General features: G+C 41.1%; 1 protein-coding gene and 2 long non-coding RNA genes across 8 annotated transcripts in view; 1 reads left to right on the forward strand and 2 right to left on the reverse strand.

The window, feature by feature from the left end:
- Positions 1-2444, reverse strand: part of ltbp1 (latent transforming growth factor beta binding protein 1) — a 304945-nt gene extending 302501 nt beyond the window's left edge. For 3 of the 5 annotated variants that reach the window (XM_067988681.1, XM_067988683.1, XM_067988680.1), the window contains exons 1-2: positions 1649-2443; positions 246-316 (exon numbers count right to left, since the gene is read on the reverse strand). In XM_067988681.1, coding sequence (XP_067844782.1) covers positions 246-316; positions 1649-2094 — 517 coding nt within the window. In that variant the 5' untranslated portion in view covers positions 2095-2443. Of the gene's footprint in view, positions 1-245; positions 317-1648 lie in introns of all 5 variants that reach the window. The other 2 variants (XM_067988679.1, XM_067988682.1) reach the window with 2 other exon arrangements.
- On the forward strand, positions 1339-12207 carry LOC137324419 (uncharacterized). Its single transcript, XR_010963610.1, has 2 exons — positions 1339-1995; positions 9947-12207. It is a non-coding gene; the product is annotated as an uncharacterized lncRNA (long non-coding RNA).
- LOC137324421 (uncharacterized) lies at positions 2714-14625 on the reverse strand. Of its 2 annotated transcripts, none has more exons than XR_010963612.1 (4): positions 14490-14625; positions 12912-13017; positions 11963-12081; positions 2714-4631 (listed from the first exon to the last, which is right to left on the reverse strand). It is a non-coding gene; the product is annotated as an uncharacterized lncRNA (long non-coding RNA). The 2 variants fall into 2 exon arrangements; XR_010963611.1 differs by lacking the exon at positions 14490-14625 and adding an exon at positions 13943-14124.
- Between the last annotated feature and the right edge of the window lie 2311 nt (positions 14626-16936).

The raw sequence follows: 16936 nt of genomic DNA on the forward strand, positions 1-16936 counted from the left end.
GGGTGATATGGAGTCTGGGACTGTCGGTATTACAGTGAGGGTGATATGGAGTCTGGGTCTGTCAGTATTACAGTGAGGGTGATATGGAGTCTGGGTCTGTCAGTATTACAGTGAGGGTGATATGGAGTCTGGGATGTACTCCTTTTTTGGTGCTTCCTCAGTGTGTATAGATTTTAAAACTCCAAACAAAGCCCAACTTTGCCGGTATGAGAAAGAATTTTCGAAATGCAACAGAAGCAACTTACGTTTAGTGCATCTCTGAGAGCCAGGAGCTTGAGCCCACCCGTGACAGCACTGACCTCCGCAGACATTAACTCTACAAATCATAAAGTGGCACATTTACTGGAGAGAAGAGGAAGATACTGACTAATAAAACATTTATCCGACAATAAAATATCTATCAAGCAATGATACAATCCAGTAAAAAAATACCTTTAATGAGTGCCCGTCAGTTCAATGCCTGCGCCTGACAGCTGAATATTTTAACAGGTTTACGGAAGAGGGAAAAAAAATCAAACACCCTTTCATTTAAAAAAAACGCCTAATGTACGCATGCTTTAAAAAGTGATAAGTCATTTTTTATAACAACAGGAAATCACCTCAGTTTTTTAAGGGAGGAGGTTGGCTGCTCATCACTTATGGGACGGGAGCTCAGTGCTGACTCTGGTCAGGTGCACAGGGTCAGCTGAAGGTCCAGGCGATCTAAGGAGCTCATGGAAGAGAAACTCAAGCCCCAGATTGTCAATAGCAAGACCCTAGGGTCAAGATCGCCAATAGCAAGACCCTAGGGTCAAGATCGCCAATAGCAAGACCCTAGGGTCAAGATCGCCAATAGCAAGACCCTAGGGTCAAGAAGTTTTCTTGATTAAAAAAACACTTCTCCCTTCCCCCCCCCCCCCATAAATGGTAAAAAAATACAACTTGCCGAACTTTTCCCACCGCAAAAAAAATTCACCACAATAACAATGTAACCCCTCCCGGTATGAATATTTTCATGTCTGTTTTCAAATAGAACACATTTTCAAAGTTTGTTTGGAAATATTAGCAATGGTTTGAGTGTATTTGGTCCACGTGAGGCTATGTTTCCTACGTACGGTAGGCAGCACCGCGCTGATCCGAGTCTCTTGTGCAGTTCGAGCCCGGCTGTGTGCAGTGGGTTGTGTATATGGACAAAAGTTATAGTTACAAGTTGCATGTTCCAGGAAGAAAGCAGTTTGGGACTCGGCGAAAAACTTGTTCGTATCAGGATCTTACTTGCATTATGATATCTTAGGATTTCCCTTAAGCATGTTTTTTTTTTAAAATTATTATTACAGCCTGTACTTTTCGGTTACCACACATCTTAGAAATAAAAGGCAAGCAACTTACCATCGCCTATATTGTAAAAGTGAAATAATAATTGACATTGGAAGCGTTTGATATTATAGCAAGGCATAAATCCATCGTGATTTATCTTGGTTGGGGGGGGGGGCTGTATGTATAAAATTTTAAGAGTCGAACCTGAGTAAGATAGAAATAGTTCTTTGAGCAGTGATGTTATGTGGATGACGTTTAAGTGACATCCAAGAATGGCATATAAGGTCAAACGTGGATGGTAAGGATATAGCCAGCAATGATCTGCTACAAAGTTCAAGGGAGATTGCCTTACCCGTTAAGCTGTTGTTTTTGGTACTGCACGGGGTGCCTAATGGACTGCTGGTGGTGCTGCTGCTGGTAGAACTGGTGTGGATGGAACTGGACGATGGGCTGCTGCTGCTGCTGCTGCTGGACATGGGGGCTCGCCTTGCCCATCCGCCGGGTCCTGACCTGAGGCGACGTCCTCCTGTAACTAGTATTCACCTCCAGCACGGGAGCCGAGCCCTGCGCCCTCAGCGTGTAAGAGGAGGAGGAGACGGAGGAAGAGCCGTGCCTGGCGCCGAATGAAGAGACACTGGTCCGGCCGATGCCGGCGGCGGCGGCGGCGGCGGGGTGAGCCTTGCCCGAGCCGTGTAGCACGTAAGTGATCCTCCTCAGGCTCCTCTTGTCAGACGAGGCTTGGTGCGGCTGGAAGACGGAGACTAAACACAGTAAGACGCTGTATCTCATCCACTCCATGTTGATGAGAAATGGGGTGTTTTTTTTTGTTTCTTAAAGAAACTCGACTCCAGTCAGACTTATTTGGACTTTTCCCCCCTTTCCCTTCGATGGATCTCTGAAGGCGGCTTGTTGTTCTATATATAATATATATATATTATTTTTTTTCATATAAAAACTGCTGGCTGTCCAGATTGTCTCCAGGAACAGATAACTTTTACAAATAAAGCTGAGAGGGAGCAGTCAACACAAATAAATAAGGGAGGAAGAGAGAGGGTATAAAACACACACACCACACACACACACACACACACGGCAGCAGATGTTAGATGGTATCGCGATGGGTTGTAAAATATTTTAGTTTGAACAGATTGAAAGTCTTTAAAAAGTTTTTTTTTTGTGGAGGGGAGGGAGGTGCGAGTCACAACCCCGTCGACCAATCTCAGGCAGACATGACGTCAGGCACCAAGAGGATTTGGGGCTGGAACCACCATTTCCCGCAGAATTACAGGCAGGAGTGGAGAGGGGGGGGGGGAATTCAACACACATTTGCATTTTTTTTCTCTCCAAATGGATCGATCGATCCCCTATGCCCCCCTCTCCCTGGAGGTTTCAACCTGGGACCTATTCTCCCCTTCCCCAAACACACACACACACATATATACAATTGTAACACAGTCAATGCCAACCACGTCAGTTAGAAACTGGGGCAACATCCAACAGCGTAAAAACAAACAACCTGCTCTTCTCGCTCCATAGTTCTGTGAAGAGTGTTTTCTCGGGTGCCAATACAATGAATTCGTGTTATTCTTGGAAAATGCAGAATTTTGCACTTTAATCCCAAGTTTTTTTTTAATGGGTCTTACAAAAATTAAATCAAATGTATGTATTCCAGTCGTAATGTCACCGACTTCAATAGTCTGATTGCAATATTTAAATCAAAATCCCACGTAAAACGAAATCCGACGGCAAATGCCACTTTGCGAATCACATCTCGTTCTTGGCAATTTTTTAAAACTTCACACACACATATATATATATATATATATAAGCACAACACTATCAAATTCTGAACAGCTGCGAATACTTAAAAAAGCATTGTGTCTGTTATTAGAGATGTCTGATGCAGTATGCAACATGAATTTAGGATTTCAATGGGTAAAAAAAGACACTGAACTGAGTCCAACCCTGATGGGGAGAGAGAGAGAGCCTGCTTAGATATCGCAGTATTCATTACAACTTGTGAGGCTGTGGGGCATCATTCGCGAAGAACAGGATAACATATTTGTATTCGCTGCTGCTCCTGGGTCAGGCAATTTGTCATCGACATTCATACAAGGGAGACATTTAGTAGAGAGCTCAGGGCACTTTAAGAGCCACATAATCTTTAAATGGATATCTCAAGATCTTACCGTGGCAGTTAGCACCGAGGTGGGAACGGGGATGGATGAGATCCTATCGTATTGTGTGTACCTGTGGGAAGGGACGGGATGCTGGGATTTTCTAGGTCACCAACTTCGGGCAATGAGGCACATTTGGTGATTTCCGAAGAAACGAACACTCGATGTTTGATGTCGCTTTTATTTGTCGCGAAAGTTAGATTATTTTATAAAGCAACTTACTACGAACATAGAATTTGGTGTAATCTGAATTGGCAACTTTAACGTCGCATCATCCCCCTCACCCTGCTGCGCTTGGATAACTGAAGCCCTGGAACAGAAAGGTTTCCCCCCCCCCAACCTCAGAAGTGCCCCGCCGTTTTCGTAACTAGAATGTAGCACCTACAACAACATTATTTATATAGTGCCTTTAACTTAGTAAAATGTCCCAGGACGCTTCACAGGAGCGATTATCAAACTAAATGTGACACCAAACCACATAAGGAGATATTAGGATAGGTGATCAAAAGTTTGGTCACAGAGGTAGGTTTTAAGGAGCGTCTTAAAGGAGGAGAGAGAGGTAGAGACGCAGAGAGGTTTAGGGAGGGAATTCCAGAGCTTAGGGCCTAGGCAGCTGAAGGTACGGCCGCCAATGGTGGAGCGATGGAAATCGGGGATGGCGCAAGAGACCAGAATTGGAGGAGCGCAGAGATCTCGGAGGGTTGTAGGGCTGCAGTGGGTTACAGAGACAGGGAGGGTGGAGGCCATGGAGGGATTTGAAAACAAGGATGAGAATTTTAAAATTCTAAGGCAAAAATAAAGCAATCTTTTACTGTCTTTGAGAAGCTGAAAAATCTAGCTGTGATCGAACAGATGTTTTGAAGACTCCCAGTTGTTCGGTAGGCCTGCAAGAATTTTGACGCCTGGAACTGGTGCTTCCTGCTTTTGAGTATTTTTCTAGATGAACAGGAAAAAAGATTTGAATGAGGAAAACTTGATCCAAATTTTACCTCCCGATGTACAAAACTCATTAAATCAGGCCATAATTATCACCTGTCAAATTCTACTGTGTTGGTGGTAGTTCGATAATTACACTGGGTGAATCTGTCAAAAGCATTCAGCTGTGATCCTTGAAATTCATATGGTTTGTCTCCGAGTCAGTTTTGCTCCTGCTGTAAACTGCAGTGAAGACAATCATTTTTTTTTGGTGTAAGTCATATTCGTTTAACTGTCACATGGTGTTGCATTGTGTAAAAAAATTATATTGGGAGCAAGGAATCCAGAGGAAATTCTCAACTTCATAGCAGTTAACTGAATTTCCATCAAATATAATACAATCTAGAGAGAGGTTCTTTCATGGGTGGCTAACATGGCAGTGAGATTACACATTTAGGCTGGAATTTGCTGAAAAAATAATGGCTTGTGAACAACTCATGGCTTTATTAATGAGCAAATTGGCCAGCAATTTGTGGTGAGGAAGAGATACCCCTGTGAATTGCGAATCGCCACAAGTTGCAGGATGATTTGCGCCACTCTGCCGTTAGCTTTGCAAAAACAGCATCTAGCCCTTAACCCCTCAGTGAGTTTCATGAAGTTGCTGTATATGCATATAAATTGCCCATTAAACGCAGCTCAGAAAGTTAAGTTTAGTAATTAATAGCACAAGTACCCTTTTAATGACACGGTAATTGTTAATGACTGCCAATCAACCTCTCTGACCCCGAAAGTGGACAATTAAAAGTGTTGAGTCTCATTCCTTCAGATAGTGAATTGTTGTTGGAGATTTTTTAAATGTCAAATTTTAAATTTTAAATTTTTTTTTCTTACTTTTCCTTCCTGTCGGTTTCTTTGCTATCTTAATCCAATCTTTCTTTCCCTCTATTTCTCTTCTTGTACTTGATTTGATATTTAATTCAACCTCCTTCTCAGTCCTTCCTCCGTTTATTTCTCAATCCTTAAATCTCATTGGTTTTGAGGAGATACACTGTTGGTCCCATTGTTCACCAAGGTCCCAGATTGTCCTGTTGCCCTCGCCTCAGCTCACACTTCCAGCAACTTACAGGGCAAAACATTTTTGAGCTGAAAGGTACAGAAAAAAGTCTGACTAATCGGGCACGCTCTTCTAACTAACCGATGCCCTGCTCCAGCAAATTCCAGCCATGTATTAAAGGGAGCAATGGTACAGTGTACTGATCAGGGAAGAGACTCAGGACTTAGAAGGTGTATACATCTATGAAACTACAGTGCTTAGTTGCAGTTAAAAAAAAGATAAGTTAAATACTGGGTTGTATTAGCAGAGGGACAATGTACACATTAAAAGAGCTTGTATTTTTGCTCTTTAAGATGTTAACCAGACACTATGCAGAGTGCAGTGTGCATTTCTGTAATCACCTAATTCTAGGATGTTTATTCCCCCCACCTTGGGACAAATGTACAAAGACAGGAAACAAAAGTGAGTCCAGGTATCAGGAAATTTAAGAGGGCAATCTAATGGAAGTTTTCAAAACTATGAAGGGAATCGGCAAAATTGATGCAGGTAACTATGGTAAAAGGTTTAAATTTTTTCCACATCCTTCTCTCCTGAAGGCACTGACTTCTTGCAAGATATACTGCAAGGCTGAGATCGTTAGATTTTTGGACTCTAAGGGATCGGGCGGGAAAGTGGAGTTGAGGTCAAAGATCAGCCATGATCTTATTGAATGGCAGAGCAGGTTCGAGGGACCATATTGCCTACTCTTGCTCCTATTTCTTATGTTCTTATATTATTCTATAGGCATCAAGCATCCTCTGGTACTTCATCTATGTGACCATTATTCATGCATGAGCTTTGACAGTAAGTGTTGGCAGGGTGTTCAACTATGGGAATCATCAGAATCAAACTCGATCCTGCTCAACTCCAGCACAAGTCACTGAATAGTTAACACAAGTGTGAACCATGGTCAATTTCCCTCCCTAACTCAGAAGCTTTGAGGCCAATTCCACCCAACTACTACCATCTGAGATCCACTGACTCAGCACCGACTGAAGATCAAACTTGGGACCTTCTTGTCTTGTTCAAGTGAGCCACCGTGGAGATGGTTGTAAATAGCTTGCATGAAATTAGTTCTGGCAGTCTTAGGCCACAAGGATGTATGATAGAATTTGCGCATTGGTACATTTGAGGATGCCCTTCTGACGCACATTGCTGGAGCAGAATACAAAGTCTTTTAACTTGCTAAGCTGTCAAACTGCTTCACCATGGAAGTAATTACAAAAACTAAAAGCTGTTACATCTATTGAAGTAAGGTTGACTGGATAATTAATGATGTGGAGATGCCGGTGATGGACTGGGGTTGACAATTGTAAACAATTTTACAACACCAAGTTATAGTCCAGCAATTTTATTTTAAATTCACAAGCTTTCGGAGATTTTCTCCTTCCTCAGGCAAATGTTTCAAGATCTCCTTGAAGCCTACGCATTTATACATATTGAACAATAATAAATGGTGTTTACAGACTGCCCCTGCAACTGCCCGTTGCCAAGGCAATCACCGTGTTCAGACAGAGAGGTGTTACCTGCAGAACCTCCGAATACACATTCAATAAAAAAACAAACAGGGAAAAAAAAACAGAGAAAAAAAAACACAGAGAGAGGCAGAAACATCCGGAAGGCAGAGAGAGCCAGCAAATGACCCATTATATTAAAAACAGATAACATTTGTTCGCTGGTGGGGTAACGTGTAGCGTGACATGAACCCAAGATCCCGGTTGAGGCCGTCCTCATGGGTTCCGCACCCATGAGGACGGCCTCAACCGGGATCTTGGGTTCATGTCACGCTACACGTTACCCCACCAGCGAACAAATGTTATCTGTTTTTAATATAATGGGTCATTTGCTGGCTCTCTCTGCCTTCCGGATGTTTCTGCCTCTCTCTGTGTTTTTTTTTCTCTGTTTTTTTTTCCCTGTTTGTTTTTTTATTGAATGTGTATTCGGAGGTTCTGCAGGTAACACCTCTCTGTCTGAACACGGTGATTGCCTTGGCAACGGGCAGTTGCAGGGGCAGTCTGTAAACACCATTTATTATTGTTCAATATGTATAAATGCGTAGGCTTCAAGGAGATCTTGAAACATTTGCCTGAGGAAGGAGAAAATCTCCGAAAGCTTGTGAATTTAAAATAAAATTGCTGGACTATAACTTGGTGTTGTAAAATTGTTTACAATTGGATAATTAATGAGCAACAAAGATCTAATGAGCCTTGCTGGTGGATATATTTATAATATCTCACTGCTATTCAATCTATTTATACTACTAGTGATGGTCTTCAAACTAATTCTTGTTTTATGAGGTCACATACAGACATGAAAGCTAACTGTGCAGGTTCTGGACCACCCACATTGTATTTAATTAGTCTTTAAGGCAATACCTGAGACCACCAATTAGCAGAAATAACTAAATAGGACAAGTAGCTGTGCGCACTCCAGTTGATTAGGACAAAAGAGGCATTCTAAAACATGGTAATCTTTGTTAGACTCCATAGGCTTACTGTAACAAAGAAATGTTTTTTCCTTGAACATAATATTTAAATGCTCAAATAAAATTAAATGAACAAAACTGTTTCATTTAAGTTGAAGCAATTATCGTTCACCCAATCCATCTTATTTACCCTTAATTGATTATTTGATCTATGACAGTCTCGCCTGATGCCAGTCATATGATTTTCTTTGTAATTCAAAAGTATTTTCTCCCCTGATTTACTATTTAGAAACTCAGGTCTTGCGATACTTTGTCTTTTCAGGCATTTTTGGTTTGTTTATTGCGATCTCTCTCCTCTTGTGTGGATTTTGCATTGTTTCAGATTAACTTCTGTCTCTAGTTGTCACAAGTACACAGTAACTGAAAGGGTTTAATAATTTTATCTCTGAGTCACATCATTGGAACCAGTATAACACCAGTATCATTTTTGGCATGGTGCGAGTGAACAATGTGGAGTGTAATACCTGCTCTCACCATCCTTTAATCAAAGAAAGCAGTGCTCGATGCATGGACACATCAACACTTACACACAACTCTTCTCGTTGCCCTCTGACTGCTGGTGAAAGTTCTAATATTAGGAAAGAGCTGATGGGATATTCAGCTCTTTTCTCCCATTAGAAACTTAAAGGTGGGTGAGCAGAATATCTGAGTTCTTTTAAACTTTAATTTCAACGTTTAGGAAGTAGGTTTCTCACCAGTGGCAGTTATCCTGTGAATTCAACACAAGTTCGCATTCTTTATGGACTCATTACAATTTTGCTACAAATAACAAACAGAGAAAATCACTCCTCGTTGCGTTTAGCTTTTGCTGCAATGTGAAAAATCACTTGACACTAAAACAAGATGTGAAGTATAGCTGCAGGAGGAGCCTCCTCTCAGTTCTCTGTTCTAATTCATCAAAACATTGCATCGATCTCCTTAATACTCACTATTCTAAATGCAGTGGGTCTTTGGATCAGGTTTCCCAGTGTTTTAATTAACTGTGTCTACTATGTCAAAGAAAGCTATTTCTCTTGCTCAATTTCAATTACATAGTATCACGTAATTTCATCATTCATCAAGAACAATATTTGAAGTTCTGGTACACACTCTCTTAAAGGTAAAGCGCCTCAGTAGTTTATCTAATACTTCATCTTTTCTTCACCACATCATTTTTACCTTCCAAGAAAGTATGTCCCCACTTCCTCCACCATTGATGACAGAACTTGCAGCCATTACAAATCCATGCACTTCGACATTTTTTTCCCAACTGTTCAGCCTTGCTACATCTCTCCCCACTATCAAAAGGCTCCTTAAAATCTGCCTCTTCAATTCTGATTTCTGTCATCTCCCCTAATTTTTCTCCTAATCTTCTGGCTGATATCCAATCTGCCTGTTGAAATAACTTGGAACTGTTTGCTGCATTAAATGTGCTTTACAACTGTAAATTGTTGCTGTTGAAGTTGTTGTTCCTTTACAGAGATGGAGGTAATGTTGTAATAATCTAAGTACCTATTTATGTCTTTCTCAAAGTTTTAAATTACCTTTTACAAGATCCGAAGTTCATATGCACAAAGCTCTGCCCACATAACATCAGCGACCATACTTCAAAAGTAATTAGTTGGCTGTAAAGCCCTTTGGGATGTCCTGAGGATGTGAAAGACGCTATATAAATGTAAGTTCTCTCTTTCAACCTCTTTGATGTCATCCTTAGCAACCCATTATAGGTTTAATGTCCCTCTGGCAGGACCTTAACATCTCCTCCAAAGAACGGCACCACCTACAATGGAGCACTCCCTCAGTAAGTACTACTCAAGAAGTGAGAGTCCCACCAACTGAACCAAGCTGACACCCAGGTGTCTGACTTCCTAACTTTGTTTCCACTATTACTTATTTTCCGGAGTCAGCTCTTTGTTGACCAGGTCCAGTTTGGTCTTGCTGTGCTTCTATTCATTGTTGAAATTCCTTTGTTCATTAATATAATTATTATTTATTTTTCAGCTTGAACCACACGCTGGAAAAAGAGACAACCAATGGTATAAATATGAGCTGATACCTAACCCAACGTTTACATCGTTGCCACCAAACATTTCAATAAAATAAAATTCCAACTTTTCACCCTGCATCTCCCCTTTCCTGAAACCCATTTCACAGGTACAGAAAAAGAAAACAAAGGACAGAAAGAAGATGGTGCAGAGGTCAACTTCAGATGGCCTTCCCTTCTCCCCATCCTGACCAATATTCCTTGTTTCCTTATCTGGGAAGATCAGATGCTGAACTAATATGAAGGAGGCAGGCAGTCTCCTGCCCACAACAGATATCCGTATCTCAGCCACGCACTCCAAGTGTTTTCCTCATCCGTCCCGAATTTGATGGTAATGTTCCACCTTCTCTGAATTATAAAATGACAGTATCTTCAGCTTAATATTTTTGAGGACTGCATCTAACCGGCGGAGTACACAGATGGCTCCCTTGATCATTACACTAGGAGCATATGCCTCTACCCAAGAACAATGCTGACAGAATCATTCTGTATCAACACTGTGGAGCATTTACATCTGACAATAATCCCAGTTGGGTTAGGTATCTAAGCATCCTTAGCAATGGCCACATCTGCCTTGGTTAGAATTTTCAGCTCTACTTTCCAAAACAGGGAGATTTTAGAACAATTCCACCTTATTTGAAGGAGGGTACCTTCTTCTGAGTAACAATACCAATACTTACCCACCAACAAGAAGCCCAGTCTAGCCATCCTGTGTGGTGTGCAACAGTGCGGAATTTGTGAAGAATCGTCAATAGAATTACCTAATCTGTACAATGCTAGACACTAAGTATGTGACCAAATAGTAGACCGATTAAAGTGCATGAGTTGAACTCCAAGGTCCTTATCACAGAGCTTTTGAAGTTTGTTTAATTATACAGTCACCCACTTTTTACATATTTTATAAGCAAGCTTTAGCCAACTTGTTACATATTTTATAAGCAAGCTTTAGCCAACTTGTTACATATTTTATAAGCAAGCTTTAGCCACAAAGTATGTAGGTTTCTTGATGGAGACATTTCTCAGATTCTGCAGGATTCAAAGGCCATACACCATCTTCAAAATGTCTCTTTAACAGCCATCTGAGCGACAAAACCTATAAAAAATTTGAGGCGCCTTGAGTTGGTGTTGGAATGATTTGAGAAGCCCTCCATCAAATGCACCCCCAACACAACTGGCTACCACCCTCACTCACTGTGGAACATTAATGACCTATGATCTATAAAAGATTTAGGGTGTCCTCATAAGGAGATTATCACAGATTGTGACAAATATATCTTAAACCAGAGTTTATATGCAGATAGGTGTCTGCAATAAGAGTATATTATTTCACTTTGAGAATTCAAACCTATCAGAGGGCTAAAGATTAAGTTCGTAAAAAACACAGCCCTGGTTCACACACCTCTCTCCAGTACCAGTCAGCCAACACCCTCTGCAAGAAGCAAAATTGAGGTCTGAGTACCAGTGTTTATCCAATATTGAGAGAGAACTTTCCACCTCTCAGGATTTTTTCCTAATGCCTGCTGTTTGGATATATTAATATGTATTAAGTGATATGGGCTCAGGATGATGATTATGCTCAAATGAGCAATCCCTTTAGAAAATCAAATAAGATCATATCAATGAGTAAGTATCTGCCATTTAATAAAGGACCTCAGATTTTTCCTTTTTAACCTCATATCCTGAAATCAGGCCATAGTCCCAAATTAAAGCTATCAGATAGGTGAGGTAGAAATCACTAATGCAACTCTCTAGTGAGGCCCTTTCTTCCCACCCAGGTTTGATCCCTGGCCTTTACTGAGTTAGCTGATTTCAGCTTGGAGCAGTGTCGGAGGCACTACAATTTGCCTCAGGATTCTCTGGACGATGAAAAAGGGGAAAAAATCAGCCAGAGTTCTCACTCCTGAGTATTATCTATGACCCTTGCAGGAAAGTGGATCTGTGTGAATGTCAGGTGAGGACAGGATCAGACTCACCTATGATACCTGCACAATTGAATAGCTTGTTGATGCTGTCTGGCATCAAACACGAGAATGGCCAGTTGAGTGAATTGTTGGGGGAGAGGTGGGCAGCTGGCAACCTGCTGAGTCATCACCTTCAGGAGAGGAGAAGAGAAAATAAGAAAAAGGGTTGAGGTAATTGATTATGTTCATATGCATTGTGTGAAGTCAAAATTATTTTTCTTTAAGGTTCACTGCAAATAAACTATTGATATTCAGTCCACATGTGGTATAAACTAGCTCATTCCACCCTTCCAACAGGTTATAATTCCCAGATTTTGTAGTGACAGATTTCTCCTGTGTCTCAATCATAAACCAATTACTTTCAGAGCAACAGGCCTGCTGTCTGTTCACTCAAAGATGGATTTGGGTTCTGCAGCCAAAAAGAAAATGTATTTTCCCAACTGTGTTTCAACTGCCTTCTCCTGCACCTGGTTGTTCTTTCCAATTAGCAAAAACAGATTTTGGTTTCCCCCTAGGGGAAGTGTCCATTTCAACATTACTGTCCAAAATGTTGCAGTCTGTCAATTAGCTGGGATGGAAGGACTGTCACTTAATACAAGCGACAATTACTTATTTTGATTTTAAAAATAACTTATTTTTGTCACCTGTCACTCAAAGTAAACATGGTTTGTAAGCTATGTCGCTTTTACTGATTTTAAATGTTAGACCTCATACTTGCTAAGTGTTTAGGGTTCTGGAATATTGCTTCTCTCGGACAGTATTCGAGAACTTGGCACAAAATTATGCACAATTTAGGAAAATTAGACAATGAGAGTTGTAAAAAGGAGAATATATTTTCTCTTTAATGTAAAATTAAATGTGGCAATACGAATGACTGAGAACATCAAGACTAAGCTGGAACAAAAATATTTGAGAGCTGATTGACTAAGTTTAGACTGCTTGATATGATCCACTCAATTACCTCATCTGTAAACCACAAGGTGACCTTCACAGTGGGCTCTACAAGAAACCTAGTCAGTCAGTTCTTCCTTTTTCCTCCCTGAGGCAACAGACGGAATGTTTCCTTCCTGAAAGAAAGTAGAGACCCAACTTTCACAGTGGTGGCATAATCTGTACTGAGAATGTCTAGCTTCCAGTGCAAAGCTAGCCAAAAGTGAACTGAGCTGACTGCCTGCAGTCTACTGAGGGCAGCTTGTTTGACTAATTAGCATAAGCTCCCACCACAGCTTTGGCCTTGTAGCCTAATGGGAGATTCTGAAAGTCTGGCTAATGCCTCAGATTTAAAGTGTTGTGCCCAATTCAAAGTTTGTCTCAGCATTTATATAGCACCTTTAAAGTCCTCAGCGCACCCCTAAGCACTTCACAGCCAATGAACTACTTTTGAAGTGCAGTCACTGTTGTTGTGTAGGCAAATACAGCAGCCCTTTTGCACACACTGAGGTCCCACAAACAGCAGATGAGGGAGGACTCAGTTTAACATCTCATCCAAAAGATGACACCTCCAACAACATAACACTCCCTCAGTACTGCACTGAAGTGTCATCTTAGATTATGTGCTCGAGTGGGGCTTGAATCCATGACCACCTGACTCAGAGCTAAAGGTTCAAAATATTTGTCATCCTCTGCTAAGTCTGGGGGAGATGGTTAGCAGAAGGGTGAAGAAGTGATAGGTAACAATGAAATAAAAGAAAACTCAATGTGGAACCACAAAATGGAGTAGACTAGCAAGTGATGAAGCAGCACAGCACCTGACCCCATTTGATGGCTGTCAGAGTGAGGTGCAAGTGGATTGCCCTGTTTGGTACTTTAGGACACCCTCTGCAGGGCACAGTAATGTACCTTGCATGACAGGAGGTGGTAACCAGACTCAGTGGTCTGTACAGTACATGGGTGCCAGCTATGATGCTCTGCACTCTTGGGAACTCTACTATCTGGGAAAAATTTCTGTGCCCTGTTGTGCTGATGCCTTCTTTCCACAAGAAAATGATGTACCTGTTGCCCATTGCTTGATGCATCTGTGGAAAGCCAACTGACTGCTTTGGCATATGTTGGCAATGGTGGCTTGGCAGGATCAGATGGTGTAAAGGTTTAGGGCAGTAATGATCCTCACGCCCATGGGAAGAACTGTCCTTTTGGCACAAATTGTTTGCAGGTCAACATCCAGGAGATGATTTATCTACAAAATAGCCATCTTTGTGAAGGTGCCAAAACAGTTTTCCAATATGTCCTTGAATTGACTGGACCAGTAAAAGAGGATAAGGACAGGTGAATACGTTACATTTGAGGTATAGTTGCAGCTAGCTTTCTTGTCCCCCCAAGAACCTCCAAATATAAGAGCGCCATTGGATCCCCCAAACTAATCCCCATCCTGCTGGAAACAAGACTGATGTAAGAAATTGAATTAGATATAAAAATCTTGAAAGGTAAAAAATCAGACCTGAACAGCAATGAAAGTTATTCACCAATGAAAATGCAAATAAATATATCAAGAAAAATAAAAATCTAATTTTCCAAACAACAATTAAAAAGTGACACTCACCAACTGCTCCAGCCCAGACCATCCACATACTGCTCGGTCTATTTCAAATGGACAACCAGTGGTATTGGCAAGGACCAGGCAAGAAAGCCATTAAATGCCAGCATGGGACAAATGTAACAAAAACGTGTTGGTATAATGAGACTGGTACACTGACTTACAGTGTTACAAAGTACTAAAATATGTATTCAATCCCACAACTACATATATGGTGTAAAGAGTTAAATGAGTTTATGATTTTATTACACGCAGTGCACAGAAGAAATCTTCCCTCATGATGAAATCCTGACCTCAGCAAGCTGACCTGTGGGAGAGATTAAGGAGAGGCAAGAAGCTTACTTGGGAGCAAAAATAAAGAGGAATGTCAACATATGCAGTGTTCTGAGAACAGACTGACTACTTGCCCATTTTCTTTGTTGGAGCATGGTGTGCACTTCAGGAGAACTAATGGAGAGGGATGGATAACCAGATAGATATTAGTTATGCCATATTCACAGAATACTCATCAAATAATATGTAACATCTATTGTTATTTTTGATCCTTTTGCATCTTGAACTAATAGATCAACTGAAATATACAATTATTTGTATAAGATGCATAGCTCAAGGCATAGAGTAATTACTGCGTGAATAGCCTCAGCTGTGTAGCTTTCACATGAGATCAAGACTACTACAACAACACCCGTTAATGCTGTGTACAATTTCAAAATATAGATAATTATGGGCAATGTATGTTTTTGTTCCTCTACACATGCTGTACCACAAACTACCCATATACGTAAGTGTTACCCAAAAGGCAAAACTATAATTGAACTCTTACAATATACTGAAGACAAATAAAAAACCCTGGAGGAACAGCATAAACTACTACTTCTCAAGTAGTTTCTCCTCCTCTGACCTCCATGATTACCTCTTGTGTGCCTAGGCTCCATCATGATTCCTTCCTATTCATTTCCGTATGATCACCAAGCACAGGGTCTACTTCCACATGGATGCTGATGACACGCAACCCTATTTATCTTCCACCACCATTAACTCCAAGACTCTTTCTTGGGCTCCAACTGCCTGCCCAACAGTAAATCACGGACAAGTCAACATTTTCAATGTTGACAAAACCAAAGCCGTACTTCTTAGCTCCTGCCAGCACCTATGTGCCTCTTGCTCAATGTCCTAGCTGCCTACTCGGGCTGAATCCAGTAGCGCACAAACTCAGCATTCTGTTCAACCTTGAGGTGAGTCTGTTGAAAAAACACATTGATGGCTTATGCTCCTACCAGCTCTCCCTCACCCTTGCTGAAACTTTATTGTATGTTTTTATTACCTCGAGGATCGATTTCTCAAACGCTCTCCTTATCAGTCTCCTCCTCCATCCTTAATGAACTTCAGCTAATCCAGAACTCTACAGCCTGTGTCCTCTCCCACACAAAATCTCATACACCAATAACCCCTTCCTTGCCAAGGTCTATGGCTCCTTCTGCCCTAATGAATCAATTTCAGAATCCTTGTCCTCATCTTCAAATCCCTCCACAGACTTGTCCCACTCTATCTGAGTGAGCTTCTTCAGCCATTTGTCTCAGCATGCATCCTCCACTCCTCAGACTTCAGATTATATTTTTCCTCCGTTCTCTCTGCTCCACCACCTGAGACTAAACTTTCAGTCATCTCTTTCTAGGATTCTCTCAAAACCCCTTTGCCTTGTTACATTCTCCCTGTCTTTCTAAAGCTTCCTAAAATCCCACCTCTTCAACTCTGCCTTCAGTCTCCTTCCCTAAATTCCTTCTTTTTCTTTCCATCTTGCGAGGAGCACTATGTAAAAGTAACTTCTGGTTGTTTATTTGATCAATTAAATATAAACAAGGTACTCTAATATCCTTCCATTCTAGTGCCACAAACAAATGTGCTTTAAAATGGGCATTTATTAAAGGCAGAACTTTTGCTGGAGGGAGCTCAGAGGCAATTCTGTGCTTTTTTATATTTGTGTTCATGTATACACCAATAAGATTATTATGGGCACAAACTTTCACGGATTTTATTTTTGCAAAAATCTCTAGAATAAAACCCATGCAGAAATAACCCATTTTACAATATTTCTTGGGTAGAATATGTGTTGTAACTTGCTCTTAAATTGCTATTTTCTGCTAGAGCATTAAGTCATGCTCATTTGCATAACTCAAGTGCTCATTCCTGACTGATAAAGAGCTAAATGTGAATGCTTTTCTGCTGGCATGCCACAGGATGGGCTTAACTTCTTGCCACTGTAATTTAAGACATGGATCAGAAAATAGCAACTTTTCAGCTCGCCAGCAACTGAGCAGAATTACCACTCAAACTGCCCGTATACCACCAATACTATGAGGTCGGAATCCCTCTCGGACGGATGGTATCATATCGGCCGCCTATTATACTTCCCGCTCGATATTCAGTTCCATATACTTCAACAGAACGGAGTA

The sequence above is a fragment of the Heptranchias perlo genome, chromosome 8, assembly GCF_035084215.1.
Source record: "Heptranchias perlo isolate sHepPer1 chromosome 8, sHepPer1.hap1, whole genome shotgun sequence".
Lineage (NCBI taxonomy): Eukaryota > Metazoa > Chordata > Chondrichthyes > Hexanchiformes > Hexanchidae > Heptranchias > Heptranchias perlo.